The following is a 15,492-nucleotide window of genomic DNA, read 5'->3' on the forward strand; positions in this document are numbered from 1 at the left end:
TTGAATATTGCCAAATAGTAATCGTACAAATTCTTTGATATTATCCATGGAAAGAGAAATAAAGTCCATCCATGTATTGGAGAGGAGAGAGTCAGAAAAAGTCAAAAAAAAAAGATTCTTTTGAAAGACGGGTAAAAAAACTTCGAAGTTCAAGTAATTATTACACATATCTTATACACTCTTTACATGGATTCACTAAATCTTCACGAATACACAAAAATACTCGTATATATCATCAATTTTTAAATATTTGTAGTTACTTTACGACTGGCCCTAGTGGTCTTCTGTGTCAGTGTCACGTTTTTATTGAATAACAAACAAAACAAAAATGTAAATAGTTATATTGGTAAAACTGAAAATAGTGAGTCACAGAGAGAGTAGTATTATTACACAAAGCTCAAAGTCACAGGTACAGCCATAATAGTGCCCCATTAACTTCTCTCCTCTGTTATAGTGAGTGTGAACAGTGTGTGAGTGAGAGAGAGAGAGAGAGAGAGCTTTGCAAAACAAAATGCAGAACTTTTGGTTGGCCATCTTCTTCTTCCTGCTAACATGCGCACCACCGTCTCCTCTATCCTACGCATCCGCCGTTTCTCTCGGCCGTCGTCACCTCTACGACTACGATTCACCACTTCCTCCTCCTCTCTCCCCCATTAGTCCTCCTTTCTTCCCTACCTACTCCGCCTCAGCTCCTCCTCCTCTTCCTCCATCTCCTCCTCCTCCTCCTACCTTCGCTGTCTTCCCCACATTTCCAGCCAACATCTCCGCCTTAGTCCTCCCTCGCTCTTCTAAACCACACCACGCTTCTCCTACTCTTCTCCTTCCAGCTATCTCCGCCGTTCTTGCCGTCGCCACAGTCTTAGGCTTGGCCTTGTTTCTCTACGGACGACACCAAGGGCGAAACCGTCATGTTAAGAACAGTCATTGTCCTAGTAGCAGCAACACAAGCAGAAGCAGCTATGATGATGAACAGAGTCACATCACCACTAACTTCAATATGGCTGCTACTACATCTCCCTCAGAGGTCTTCTACCTCAATACAGAGGAATCTGACCACATTAGAACCGGAGGAACTTTTTTCTTGAAGCAAGACTCGCCGGAGATACGACCATTACCACCGTTACCAACTCGTAGCTTCCACCACAACAACTATGAAGCAGAGGTAAACGAAGAAGACGGAGAAGAAGATGTGTTCTTTTCACCTATGGCTTCTCTCCCTGGCTCAGAGACTTCAAGCCCATCTCATTCCTGCTCTTCCTCCTGCTCCGGTTGGGTTTCTCCAGCTAGGTCATTCTCTATGACCATGTCTCCACCAAACCCTAGATACTCAGACGCTACTAACCTTCAGTCTCCGTCACCGGAGAGACTAAGAGTAAGGAAACACAACGGAAACGGGTCGGCGTCTTTGAGAATGTTTAGCTTCTGGAATCAAAATGTGGGATTTGGGTTCCCTCGTATCTCTTCTGCTTCTACTTCACCAGACAGAGGATTCATAAGAACACCACTCTCTTCTCTCTACTCTTCAGTTTCTACTTCTCCTGATGGGTTGTTCCGGAAGTTTTTTGATAGTTCGCCGCCGATTTGGAACGATTTTAGTCGGAATGTGAAGTCTGTTTTGCTTTCTCACTCTGCTTCATCAAGAAGAGATTTTGTTATCAACATTGGTGAATCTTCATCTCAACAGAGTAAAGTAGCAGCAACAGTTCCTGCTCTTCCTCCTCCGACCAGACCACCTCCTATTGTTCCACCGTCTCAACCTTTTGTGGTTCAAAATGATGATGTTAAGAAACTATCTTTTTCGGACCAACCTCCCAAACAGCAGCATTGGGACCGACTTAGATCGAGCTCTTTCAAGTAAGAAAAGTGAAAGCTCTCTTCTTTCTCTTTTTGTCTGTTGTTGTTATTGATATGAGTTTAATGTTAGTTGAATTTGTCTGATTGTGTGGTAGATTGGACAAGGAGATGGTAGAGACTCTGTACATTGGAAACTTGTCAAATCCAAGAGATCTTCCGACCCTAAATCAAGAAAGCAAAGTTTTAGATCCGAGAAAGGCTCAGAATATTGCTACTCTGCTCCAACTACTTAACTTAACCACAAAGGATGTTTGTCAAGCTCTTCTTGATGGTAAAATAATAATCTTTAATTTATTGCCATGTGTGTTTTGTAAAAGTTATTGATTTGTGTTCTTCTAATGATTGATTTAGGTGACTGTGATGCACTTGGAGCTGAACTTCTTGAGTGTTTATTGAGATTAGCACCTAGTAAAGAAGAAGAGAGGAGGTTGAAGAGCTTTAGTGATGATTCAGTGATCATCAAGCTTGGTCCCGCTGAGAGGTTTCTTAAGGAATTGCTTCATGTGCCTTTTGTGTTCAAACGGGTTGGTGCATTGCTCTTTGCGGCTAATTTCAAATCTGAGATCAAACGTCTCAGAAAATCATTCAGTGTTGTTCAGGTAATGCTGAAGATAGCTGATTTACATATGCATGTATGATGTTGTAATCTTATGTTATGTCTCATTAAGTTTATCTGCTTTTGCAGGTTGCTTGTGAAGAACTGAGTAACAGTAGAATGTTCTCCATACTTCTGGATGCTGTACTGAAGACAGGAAACAAGATGAATGTTAGAACAAACCACTGTGCTGATGATGCTGATGACTTCAAACTTGACACGCTCCTCAAGCTCGTTGATGTCAAGGGAGTAGATGGAAAAAGCAGTCTCTTGCGTTTTGTTGTTCAGGAAATGATAAAATCAGAAGGCAGTGTGAGAGCTTTAGAAGGCATCAGAAACCTGAATTCAGAACTGAGCAATGTCAAGAAATCATCAGACATTGAGTATGGTGTTCTAAGAAGCAATGTCTTGAAGCTTTGTCAAGGACTGAAGAACATCGAGGAGCTTTTGCTACTGAGCGAGGAGAGTGGATCAAGTGGAGATTTCAGGGAGAGGATGGCTAGATTCTTGAAAGCTGCTGCAGAGGAGATTGTGAAGATTAAAATACGAGAAAGTTCAACGCTCTCCGCATTGGAAGAAGTCACAGAGCAGTTCCATGGAGATTCTTCCAAGGAAGGTCACACAACGAGAATCTTCATGATTGTGAGAGACTTCTTGTCTGTTCTAGACAACGTATGTCACGAGATGGGAGACTGATTCCCATTGTAAGATTTTAAATGTAATGATTAGGAACGTATCTCTAGTTTCAGTGTCTTGTAACGTGTATGACTAGCGGCATCTCTGGAGAATATCTGTATCATTTTGGAAGACATTAGTAGGTGTTGATGCTAATTTGCTTCGAAATCTTGCTCTTAGTTAGTGTGATGTCTATTGAGTATGTGTGGCTTTCCATTTTGCGAGGAGGAAGATACAATCTTTTTACTCTTATATTTGTGCCCGTTGGTGCGATAATTGGGTGATTCTACATGTAAGAAAGAAGACAGACTGAGAAGACACAAGCCAAGGGAAAAGAGCCCATAAGCTTGCTACAACATCTCTTGCTGTTGGTGTCAAGTGTGATATTTTGCAATTTATTTCTCAACTTAAAGCTGTCACTTCTCGGTTACCTAGAAAATTCGAAAGATTTACTCTGTAAGCCGCTCCTCCACTTGAAGATGTATGGACTTTGAGACATTTCTTATTTGCAATTTCTCAACTTGAAACACTTTTACCCAAGACAAACTCCCAGATTTGTACTGGTAACTACCTCATCTAGATCAACTACTTGTCTTCTGCAGCATCAGTGGTATCATTCATTCATCCACATTTGTTTTCTGTTAGTGGTAACAGGTAACCCGTTTGGACATCCAAATCAATGGATTGCAGGTGTAAGCCAAATCTTTGGTTATATTAGCAAATCGTTTAGATACAATAGAAGAAATGCATATACATTTCTAGTTAATTTTGTGGTCAGTGGATAGGTGTATCTTTTAGAACACAGAAACACCATAGATATTAACGCGGAATTATGTCTACTCTTGTTGTTTGCTTGAGTTCAATGCTTCTGCATCCATGCGCTCCAGGATATGACGAGCTTCCTCCTCTGTGGCAGGAACTACATTGCGAAGCTTAAACCCATTGTTTCTGGCCTTTGCCTCTGGTCTTACAGTGAACTTAAAGTAGAATGTATTTGAAACCTACATCACATATGCAACACAGAAATAGACCTCAAATAGACATAATGAGCTTCAATCTTTGATATTGGCACAAATATGCATATTTTCTAAAGAATCAGTGAGCAAGTTCAACTTTATTAGAGTTTCAAATGATCTTTAGAAAAGATAACCACTATCAAGTTAGGATATTACCTCACTGGAACGAATCTCTGGGCTTGTAACATGGGCAACAACTTCGATATTGATGAGCGGACAATCCAGTTTATCCAGTTGAGTGTAAAGCACACAGGATTTGAAACGTAAGAAGTCCCCAACGTCCACCTATCATGCAAGTCCATTGACATAAGTTATATACAGAAGGAGAGAACGTGAACAATAATAATAGGATAGTAAGTAAGAAGTGATTTGGATACAGACTGGTCTTAGGAAATCGACGTGATCAACTTCTAAGAAGTAGGGCACTAGACCAGCAAATGTATAAGCTGTGGAGAAAGCCAACTCAAACGCTCTGTGCATTAAAAATCCTCCAAAGATTCTCCCATGGATGTTCCTCTGCTGCGGTTGGCATATAAGCGAATTCTCAAGACGAGTATCTTTAAGAAGAATGCTGTTTCTGTCTGCAAGAGCTGGCATGTCAGAGAAAATCCTTCCTTCAGCCAACCAAGCCTCGAGCTTCTTACACTCCCCGTGATCAAATTCCCTTCTGTCACCTCCCCTCTTCTTCTTCCTCAAGTTATTCCTAGCTTCGGCTTCCTCAAAGAGAAGCTTCTCGAGCTCGGTTTCAGGAGAAAGGCGGTTGATAGGAGCAGCCTTACCAGTCTTAGAGTCACGAGCCACAAAAATGAAGTTGGCAGTTAGCGCAACCGAATCCGAAGAAGCCTTGACATCTTCTGAAAACAACAAAACAGAAGCAAGTGTTTTAATTTTTTCTATATCCAGGATACATGCCTGTAGTTTGAAACTTTGTAGACAATATGTATACATACTGTGTTCGGATTGCATAACTTCGAGTTGAATCTCGATAGATGAGCGACCAACCCAAATGACAGAAGCAACAGTCTTGAGATCAATGCCGACACAAATGGGCTTCTTTAAAACAATCTTATGAACAGAAGCTGTAACCAGCAAGAGTGGCCTCGTTGTGCTATCATCATCAGAACAATGCTGAATCACAAATGTATAGACACACGCACATTAGAATTCTAAAAAGCATCCAACTTTGGCAAAATCAAGACAAAATAGAGAGAGGGTATACCTTGACAGAGATAGTGCCGGCTAAAGCATCGAGATCTTCAAGCAAGATCCCGATACGGACCTCGTTCCATGGATCTCTGTACTGCTCGCGGAGAATAAAGTCAGTGGAGAAAGGGTAGAAAATGGTGGTTCGGCTATGAGAAGGGGTTCTGGTTAGAAGCTGGCTCTGTGGGGGAGCGTTAACAGGAGGATCAAGAAGTGATTCGAAGATTTTGGATCTGGCTTCCCATAAAGCTGTGGTGACCGGAGAGTGGTACATACCAGGCCACAAACTCAGAGGCTTCTTAGTTGAGTCACAAGGGGAGGACGGTGAGGCGAAGGTGGAGACGACGGAGATGGGTCTCGGAGAATTCATGGTTGGATTGGATGATGATGAACAAAGTGAGAAGCTTTCTCCTGGGTTTTTGAAAATGAGGGAAGGTGAAAGAGATGCTGGTGAATCATTCAAAGGAAGGTCATTGGTTTATTTGGTTCCATTGACTTTGGATTGGAGCTTCGACTGTTTCTTTCTTTGACATTGTTTTTTGGAAAATTTATTTTGATGTTATACATTGGGGAATTGGCAGGTATAACGCAAAAAAAAATTAAAACTAAGTGAGTAACTATTCTAACCATGTATCTACTATATTCTATGTATAATATACAATATATACCAATTTGTCTCTATCTCTACAACCACAAACCATCTCCCCTCCTACCACCACAAACCACCTCCTCTTCTACCACCATCACACCACCATCGGACCACCGCCGGGGTTCCGTCGGACCACCGCTGGGGTTCCGTCGGACCACTGCCGGGGTTCCGCCGGACCACCGCCGGGGTTCCGCCGGACCACCGCCGGGGTTCCGCCGGACCACCGCCGGGGTTCCGCCGGACCACCGCCGGGGTTCCGCCGGACCACCGCTGGGGTTCCACCGGACCACCGCCGAGTTCCGTCCAGAATCACCGCCGACAATCTCCGACGACCACCACCGGCGATTATCTCCGACGACCACTTCCGACGACCTCCTCCGCCCGCCTGCCTCCGGCCGCCGACAATATCCGGCGAGAATCTCCGGCCACCTCCTCCGGCCGCCGGCCACCGGCCACTGTCTCCGACCATGAGCCATCATGCTCTCCACCACCTACAAACACTAAAATGGTAATTTTGTTATACCTCCATCCTAATCTTCAAATTTTTTCAAATATGATGTTATTTTATACTATGGTTTTTTTGTTTTGGTTATTAGGCAAATTCACCCTTATACATTTTAGGTAATATTACCAGAATTTACAAAAATAAAAATTTAATACTATAATATTTTGGGTATTTTTATCGGAAAAAATGTAATTACCAAAATGTCATTGTCACGTTAGACATTACGTCAGAAATCACTGACATATATTAAATAACTAAGCTGTAACACGTTATAGAAGTAATGACGGCTGAGTTATAGGTATGTTGCGGCTGATTTATGGAAAAATAACATTTGAGTAAGAGCGGACGGCTGACTTAGAGCATAACTCAGCCAAGCATTACGGCTGACTTATTAAAATCTGGCTGAGTTATGCTCTAACTCAGCCGTACACCCGATGGTTGAGTTGTCAAAATTTTGGCTGAGTTATCACTACAACACGGCTGAATTAACTTTTTTCGGGTGGCTGAGTTATGAAAAACGACTGACTTATGAGATGTAGTTACGGCTGAGTTATGATTAAAAACTATAACTCAGCCGTGATAGGCTGACTTATCGTACAACTCGGCCATTTCACGGCTGACTTAGTAGCAAAAGATTAATTACTAGAATATTATTCAGTTACGGCTGACTTATTAAACGATACGGCTGAGTTACATATTTTCAGTTGATGAAGCGGCTGAATTTGGCTGCCATTTTTTTGCTTTTTAATTACTATAATGGTATTCATGTTATTCCCAAGATGAGTCTTCTCCGGCGACAATTATCAGACTCTACCTACTATTAAACGGCGTTCTTCATCTATCTTCTCAGACCCACTCGTCCGAAGACCTTACCTCGCATTCCGTCGGCCTCTAACCGCCGACGAGATCTTTCTTCCTTATTTCCACCATGGTTTTTGGTGAGATCTTCCCCATTCCTTCTCTCTCTTTCCGCCAGCCACTCGCAGCGCTGGCGAGCAAATCAGCCAAATCTTCTTATTCAATTTTGTTACTATCAAGTGAAGAACATTTTGCGGAGTACTCTCCACACACTGGTTCCACCAGAGAGTCACCGGATCCGTCGCACATACGTTACTTATTTCCTTCTCTCGTGTTGCTCATCACTCTCTCCTCATGTCCACAAAGCAGTTTCTGCTTTTTTGACCACGAGTTATGCTTGGAGTTGACAAATGTTGAAGCCAAAATTCCCTCACTTGAGTTCTCGTGGCATGATAAATCTAGATCTGCTCCTGTTGAACGCCGTCAACGGCTACTCCTTCTTCGTAGAGGAGATCCGCCTCCCTTCACTGGTCTCTGCTCAGCCGGTTTCTCCCGTTGTCTCATTTCCGGCAAGATTCCTCTTGACACTTTCCCTAAACCTAGCCGTCTGTTCTTTTCTCACTCACACCACTCACGGCTTTGCTTTATGGTGGGCCTTGACCTGGGCCAGATTGTCATGTGGTCTAGTCCGTTATTCAACCACTTCCTCCCATGTGGAGAGATTGCTCCTTTCATGTAAAAGGGAAAGAGCATGAATCATCTTAGTGGTTAAGATGTATTGTTTTAACTTACTAGATTTGATGGTTTTATCAAAAGCTAAGCATCAAAAGTTATATCTGCAAATTGTGCAAGTGTATCGTTGTAGCTCCAATGTACAATTCTTATTCCGTAAGGGTCTTTTTGTAGCTTTATTCCTATATATCTCATTTTCCTCCTCATGTGTTAGATCATTTACACTTAGTCCTTCTTTTTTGGAGAAATTGTTCTCATCAAAATCCTCCATTATGGAGAGAATCATGGTATCTTTATTCTTATTGGATATTGCTGCTAAAACCTTCACCTTAACTATACATGCGAGAACGCATCTTGGCGGTACGAACACACTTGGAAAGATGGTCTTTGTAGTGCCGTACTATGAGCCCCTTGTATCCTCCTGTGAGGAAAGAGTTGCTTTTAAATTCCTCTTTGAGCAAAGAGAGACCCTTTTGGTGTATATCCCTCAACTGCGAGGTGTGTGTGTCTTCTCATATCAATTTCAAATGGGAGAAAACATGTTTTTCCGTCATTGATGTCTATCTCAATGGGAATTGATACGCTTGTGTATCATTGTACACCAGCCATATGCAAGGGCTTTATCTCTCTACGAAGCTTATTGCTTGGCTCGAGACCGTGGATGGCAATCGTATGGCTTCGGGTTTCTCTTCTATTTGCAGACTATGGTTCTGGGACTGCAAGATGTATTTCTCGTCCTTCTTGCGATCTCCCTTTTCAGGGAATGGGTGTTTCGACACTTCAGGCGCAATATTGGGAGCGTAACACTGCTAGGAATCTTATGTATCCTATGCGGCAATGTTTATCATCGGAGTTATCAGTCTGGCAACAGATCACACTCCCCTTCTTTAGATGGCCTACTAGCATAGTAGAGCTCTTTATCTTTTGGGTCTTTAATCCCTTTGTTTTAGCTTTTAAGCCTAGTTATGTTTCTTTCTGTTTTATTTCATGGTTTGTTGTATCATGTGTTGTAAACAACATACCATGGTCAAGTCTCCTCCTGTGTAAGTTTACTGGTCTGCGTTCGGCTCCCCTTAGAGGAGAGTTTGTAAACCTGTAACTTAATCTAAAGGAGTGTTTGTCGACAAAAAAAATAGTATTCATGTTGTGACTGAGTTATAATTTATTTGATGGCTGAGTTTTATTTAGGCTGAGTTATAATTGGTTTGATGGCTGACTTGCCACGTCAGACGCATCATCCATGTCAGCACTCCATGTCATCATTTTTCTTCTCCGGAAATATGAAACGTCGTTCCTTCGACTCTTGTTCTTACATGGTTTTTATCTTCGTCTTCACCTTGTTCATCTACTTCTTCTTCACTTTCGTCTTCACCTTCTTCTTCACCTTGTTCTTCTACTTCTTCTTCGCCTTGTTCTTCATTTTCTTTCATGGATCCAGTTCCGGTACTAGTTGTTTCCGGTAATTGGGTAAAGAAACAGAGATATGTATATAACACCGACGATTGAGGGTATATAGTTGTGCAGATAGATGGAGGCACAACACACGACAAGCTTGTGGAGCTTGTTCTTGAAGACTACGGATTGGAGGCGTTTAGCCATGAGCTAAACACATACTCTCGATGTAAACAAGTTGGGCATAATGCAAAAACTTGTCCGATGCAGTATTATTGTAACACATTTGTTTTATTTTGTGCAATAACTCAGGCGTCAAGCATTATAACTCAGTCGTCATATTAATCGACGAGACCTTTCGTTTTACGCTTTCAGATTATTCCTTGTGATAACTCAGCCACAAAGCATTATAACTCAACCGTCATATGAATCGACGAGACCTTTCGTTTTCCCGTAAATACTATAACTCAGCCGTCAAGTAATATAAATCAACTGTTTGCTTTCAGATTATTTCTTGTGATAACTCACCCACAAAAAGTTATAACTCAGCCGTCATATGAATCGACAAGACCTTTCGTCTTCCCATAAATACTATTACTCAGCCGTTAAGTTTTTTTTTTCGGGTTGTGACGTGGAAAATCGAAAATGAAGTGTATTTTAATTTGCTGATGTGTATTTTTTTATTTTTTTTAATCAAAATCGAAAAACTAAATCCAAGGGGTAAATTGTAATTACATCCAGGGCACTAAACATTTGAGCAATTTTTAGAAGATTGTTAGATATGAGGAATAAACCAACTTTTGTATAACATTTGAGTGATTCTTTCTTGTTTTTTTATAAGGTTACCTTTCGTTGATTCTCATCTAATTTCACAATATAAACTTTGTTTCTTATATAGAAGTAAATTGGAGAGATTGTTATAAAATGAAATAGAATCAATTCTAATCGAACCTAAGGGGGGTGTATTGAACTGAGGATTTTAAGAGATTTTGGGATATTTTTAAATCCTTGTTATTTTTTTTGACAACAGGATACGAGATTGGCCCAAACAAGCCAATACGAAGGAAAATTGTTTACATAGGTAACTAAATGCGGAACTGAATGAACACGTCGCGCCAGACTATCCGCTTTACCATTTTGAGAGCAAGGAACGAAGACTAATGAAAATGAAGCAAACTCCTCTTTATCCGCCTGAATGTCCTCCAAATAAGGCGTAAAAGCTGACCACTCAGAAGGCGAAGACATCATCTTCACCAAGTCGGAGCAATCAGTGAGAAAGACAACAAATTGGTTATCCGCTCCAATCATACAACGCATAGCCCAGATAAGGGCTTCAACCTCGGCATGAAGAGGAGAGAGACTACGTCGAAGGTTGGCTGCTCCCATAGTAGGAGCTTCACCCATGGGTGAAGTGCAAAACCATCCTCTACCAGCATAACGATCTGTCGCTTTCCAAGAACCATCTATAATACAAAGATAACTCGACGAAGACCTAGGAACCCCTGATCCTCCACCTCCACTAGATAAAAACGCATGGTTCATATCTGATCCTGACACCAAGTCCTATGTCTGAGCCTGAAACCAGGCTTTGGCCTCATCCTCCGGTAAATGCAAAATTGCTAGTGGGTTCGAATCCAGATTACTAAAAAGTTTATCATTGCGTGCTTTCCAAATATACCAAAGAATCCAGGGAAACACTTCCTGGAATGGGACGTTTTTAAACCGCCAAAAGAGAGAATCCATGTTTGTCAAAACTGATTCCGAAGGCAAATTTTCCAAGGCCGTCGGGAACTGCGACAAAGCCCAAACCTGTCTGGCAGGTGGACATTCAAAAATGGTATGATTAATCATCTCCTCACACAAGCCACACGTAACATCACAACTCATACCACGTTTATGCAGATTAGCTGTGACCGCCACACAACTCGAAAGCTTCTGCCACATAAAGTGTCGGAGTTTCGAGGGACACCAAATTTTCTACACAAAGGCCTTCAACGGTACAAAGTCCAGTCCAAATATTGTGGGCTCAGTAGGAGGCATCAGATCTGAACGGAGTATATGGTACCCTAATTTAACCGAATATTTACCAGACTTAGTAAAATGCCATCCCAACAAATCCGGTTTATCCGATTGTCACAACGGTAAGGCAGAAATTATAGCAACATCTTCCGGTACAAACGTAACCGTAAGCTGAGCCATATCCCAGGAATTAGAACTCCTTGTTATTTAATTGATGATTTTTAAAAATCATCTAAAATTCTATGTTATTGAATGTGAAATTTATAAAAATCATTTACAATATCTTGTTGTTCAATCAATAATTTATAAATCTCATTTTAAATCTACTGTTATTTTTTTAAAAATCCTATTAAATGTGATTCTAGGAGACTTTTCTAACATTTTTAGTTCAAAAATATGTCTTACAAAATCACATCAAACTTCAAAATATTTGTTTAATAAAAAGACTTCTTCAATCTACCAAAAAAACGGACTTCTTCGACAAATTTTTTTTTTGCAAACTCTCTGTCTCTTTCTCTCTCTCTCTTTCTCTCTTTCTCTCTCTGTCTCTCTCTAACAAATGTTTGAGTAATAATCAAATTTTAGTTAAAATGGGTTAAACTCTTTTATTGAGTTCGTACTTTGGGTTTTAGTAAAATGGAAAATGGCGTGTTGTGTTAAACAATAATGAGATACAATTCAAGTGTAAAATCATTTCAACCAAATTGAATAGTGCCCAAGATTTAGAAAGCAGCAACGACGCAGTGGCAAAACCAAACCAGTGACAGTACTACACACCAAAAGCTCCGTATAAGCAAGTAATAAGAGAGAGTGCATCAACAACAATATTTCATATTACAGCCACGCCATCGACAAGGAGAACCCAAAAATAAAATAAAAGAAAGACAATACTTACTTTAAACATATATATATGTAGTAGTTTATATATATCTTTGGACTGCTACGACTAGAGATGTCTCACCCTTCCTGCTTGATCAGCGAGCTACTATGAGCTCTTCGATGAAATCGCCTTCACCTGATTCAGAGGGGATTAAGATATCATCATCGACGGTGAAGTTGTAGCTCTCTCCAATGGCCCTCAGAAGCTGATACACTTCAAACATGGTAGGCCTCTGCTTTGGTACTTCCGGTAGAACGCAGTTGCATGCTACTTTGAGCACTTTGAAGATCTCATCATCCACACCGTTCCCAAGTAAAGACCTGTCAATCGCTTCCTGCAGTTTTGATTCACTTGATAGCTTTGTAATCCATTCCACAAGGTTCCCCTTGAAGCTTTCTTCCTCGCATTCTTCAGATACTTTTGTGACACTCGTTGCTTTTTGTCCCGTTACTAGCTCTAGAAGCACAACCCCGAAGCTGTAGACATCTCCTTTCGGAGTTGCGACCATGGTTCTTGAATACTCGGGAGCAACATAACCGAAATCCCCAAATTCTCCATTGACGAATGTGCTTAAATGGGTATCAATGGGGTTCATCAACCTAGCTAGACCGAAATCTGAGATCTTGGGCTCAAACTCTGCAGTCAATAATATGCATTTCGAGCTAATGTTGCGATGGATGATCCTCGGGTTGCAGCTGTGATGAAGCCACGCCAATCCTTTTGCTGCCCCAATAGCAATTTTCAACCTTGAAGGCCAATCCAAGGGCTTAAAGGATTCTTCATCTGCAGGATGTAACTGATCATAAAGGTAACCGTTTGCCATGTACTCGTATATCAGAAGCCTCTCCTTGTTCGCAATACAATAGCCCAAGAGAGGGACTAAGTTTCTGTTTTTAACAGAGCCCAAAGTCTTCATCTCTGAGTCAAGCTCTTTCTCAGAACGTTGAGAATCCTGCAACCTCTTTATCATAAGTGGAGTTCCGTCTTCAAGCACTCCTTTGTACATAGTCCCTGTTCTTCCTGTTCCAATGATGTTATCTTTCTTGAATTCATCTGTTGCCTTCATAAGATCGCTTAATTTCATCTTCGAAACCGAGTTCTTAAACATGAAAACCTGAAAACTCACAAAACACCAAACATATATCATAAATTCAGAACATAACAACAACAGTACAACATGTGCTATTAAGTCATCAATGAGGGTTTTTTACCTTAACGCCTTTCTGTCCTTTCATCAAGCTCTTTGCCCATCTGTTTCCTTCAGGATCATCCTGCTTCTTCCTAACAACACCCATTTTACGGAAATAGAAGAACAAAACACCCCCAACGACTAATGCAGCCCCAGTCAATCCACCAACAGCCGCTATAATGATAACTTTACCACGAGAGCCATTAGAACTCTTACAGTCATCCAGAGGCTTACCACACAAATTCAGGTTATTAGCAAAACTCTCGGAGTTAATGCTGGTGCTGTTGAACTTTGGGATAGGACCTTCAAGACGATTGTCAGCCACAGAGAACGTTTTGAGCCGTCCAAGTAGCACTAACTGAGGAGGAAGCTGACCAGTGAACTGGTTATGCTGAAGCATAAGAGAGTTCAAAAAGGAAATGTTTGAGATACTAACAGGGATTTCACCAGAGAAACCATTGTAAGAGAGGTCCAAAGTTGTAACAAGGTGAATGACATCTGTAAGGTTTGATGGCAAAGGTCCAGAGAAGTTGTTTCTAGAAAGGTCTAGACCAGTCAGATCAGAACATAGCTTAATCCCCTGAGGAAACACTCCTCTGAGACCAAAACCAGAGAGCTTAATACTCAAAACCCTATTCTCATCATCGTGCCAACAAGTCACACCACTGAACTTGCAGATAAAACCTTGTGCAGTCTGGTTCCCAAAATCCCAACTTGACAAATACCCATTTGGATCATCAACTTGAGATTTAAAGGTCTTCAAGCAATCAATGTTGGCCTGATTTGCATCGGCCAAGCTAGACAGTAAAAGCAGCAAACAGAGACTATTCCCAAAGAAAATTGCAAAAACTAACCTACCAGCCATCTTCTTCATAAATCCCTCCCCCCAAATTCCACAAAATGGGTAAAATCACTATAAACTAGAGAAACAAAATCTAGGGTTCTCTCCGATGAACATCAGAAACCTGGAAGCAAATAAATAATCAAAAAATCAGAAAGAAGATAAGCGATCTAAAATTGAGTTGACTTAGAAAAAAGTTTTCAATTTTTTTTTTTTTTTTTTTATGAGAAATTCTAAGGAACTTACGAATCAAAATTAGAAATTGTACAAGACAGAAGAGTTGGTCTTTGTCGTCGTTGTCGTGCTCGTGTTCATGAGTGTTGAAGAGCACAATGAAGAAGAAGAAGAAGAAGAAGAAGAAGAAGAAGAAGAAACAGGAAATCGCATCTGTGGCAAAGTGTTTATGAAAGAAGAAGAAGAAGAAGAAGAAAAAGGAGTTTGAAATAATATAAAAAAGTGGAAGTCGAGTCGTCTGGTGTGAGAGAGTTGACTGAGACTTTGGATCGTCGTCGTCTAGTGAAAGTTCGTGAAGAATGGGGCAAAGCAAAAGAAAAAAACACTGATGAGAACGCAACGCAAATGACCCAAACAAAAAACCAAATTGGTCTTTCCGCGTTAAATGTTTTTTCTTCTTCTTCTCTCCTTTTTGACTTTTCAACATCATCATATCTTCTTCTTGTGACTTGTGAGAGAGAGAGAGATGGACAAATTTTTCTTCCATTTTGGTTTTAAATATATATTCTGGATATTTTTCTACTGGCTTCTAGTTTTTCACCAAATCAAATAATAAAATATGTCATCCAAATCAGTTCACTCAATGATTCGTATGTTGTTGTTTAACTTGTTACAGCCAGGAATTCCAAAAAGAAAAAAAATGGTAAACTCTATGTAATCCAAAAACAATCAATGGGAAGTTGTGAGGTTTGTTGGGTTTCTTGGTATATAGATTGTGACTAATACCAATGTATTTAAGGAAATAAGAATATTATATCATTGTAAATACTTATTTTATGTTCATAATACCGTCGCTCCAATTATAATTTTTTTTCAGAAAAGTGATTTTTATGTTCTGGTAACAATGTTTCAAGTTTCAACTGATAAATTTAAAAGGTGTCTTGAGAAAAAGATGTTTTGACTTCACAGG

At 40.6% G+C, this 15,492-nt stretch overlaps 4 protein-coding genes across 5 annotated transcripts; 1 reads left to right on the forward strand and 3 right to left on the reverse strand.

Annotated features, from left to right (window-relative positions):
• Positions 1–294: 294 nt before the first annotated feature.
• Positions 295–3,292, forward strand: LOC104770883 (formin-like protein 9). The gene is made up of 4 exons (XM_010495348.3): positions 295–1,854; positions 1,950–2,125; positions 2,206–2,453; positions 2,540–3,292. The coding sequence occupies exons 1-4, from the start codon at positions 512–514 to the stop codon at positions 3,143–3,145; spliced, it is 2,373 nt and encodes a 790-aa protein (XP_010493650.1). The 5' UTR covers positions 295–511; the 3' UTR covers positions 3,146–3,292.
• Positions 3,293–3,817: 525 nt separating this feature from the next.
• Positions 3,818–5,979, reverse strand: LOC104770885 (acyl-coenzyme A thioesterase 2, chloroplastic). Of its 2 annotated transcripts, none has more exons than XM_010495349.3 (5): positions 5,360–5,979; positions 5,091–5,268; positions 4,522–4,994; positions 4,297–4,425; positions 3,818–4,125 (listed from the first exon to the last, which is right to left on the reverse strand). In XM_010495349.3, the coding sequence occupies exons 1-5, from the start codon at positions 5,711–5,713 to the stop codon at positions 3,961–3,963; spliced, it is 1,299 nt and encodes a 432-aa protein (XP_010493651.1). In that variant the 5' UTR covers positions 5,714–5,979; the 3' UTR covers positions 3,818–3,960. The 2 variants fall into 2 exon arrangements, with proteins under 2 accessions (XP_010493651.1, XP_010493652.1); XM_010495350.3 differs by having other exon boundaries at positions 4,522–4,991; positions 5,360–5,962.
• A 4,451-nt stretch (positions 5,980–10,430) lies between these two features.
• Positions 10,431–10,961, reverse strand: LOC147919161 (uncharacterized). The gene has a single exon (XM_087503872.1). It carries the CDS (start codon positions 10,959–10,961, stop codon positions 10,431–10,433), a length of 531 nt encoding a protein of 176 aa, XP_087359998.1.
• Positions 10,962–12,199: 1,238 nt separating this feature from the next.
• LOC104770888 (probably inactive leucine-rich repeat receptor-like protein kinase At5g48380) lies at positions 12,200–15,054 on the reverse strand. Its single transcript, XM_087505963.1, has 3 exons — positions 14,595–15,054; positions 13,530–14,472; positions 12,200–13,432 (listed from the first exon to the last, which is right to left on the reverse strand). Exons 2-3 carry the CDS (start codon positions 14,379–14,381, stop codon positions 12,413–12,415), a joined length of 1,872 nt encoding a protein of 623 aa, XP_087362089.1. The 5' UTR covers positions 14,382–14,472; positions 14,595–15,054; the 3' UTR covers positions 12,200–12,412.
• Between the last annotated feature and the right edge of the window lie 438 nt (positions 15,055–15,492).

Source organism: Camelina sativa, chromosome 20 (assembly GCF_030686135.1).
Source record: "Camelina sativa cultivar CO46 ecotype springtype chromosome 20, ASM3068613v1".
NCBI classification, from domain to species: domain Eukaryota; kingdom Viridiplantae; phylum Streptophyta; class Magnoliopsida; order Brassicales; family Brassicaceae; genus Camelina; species Camelina sativa.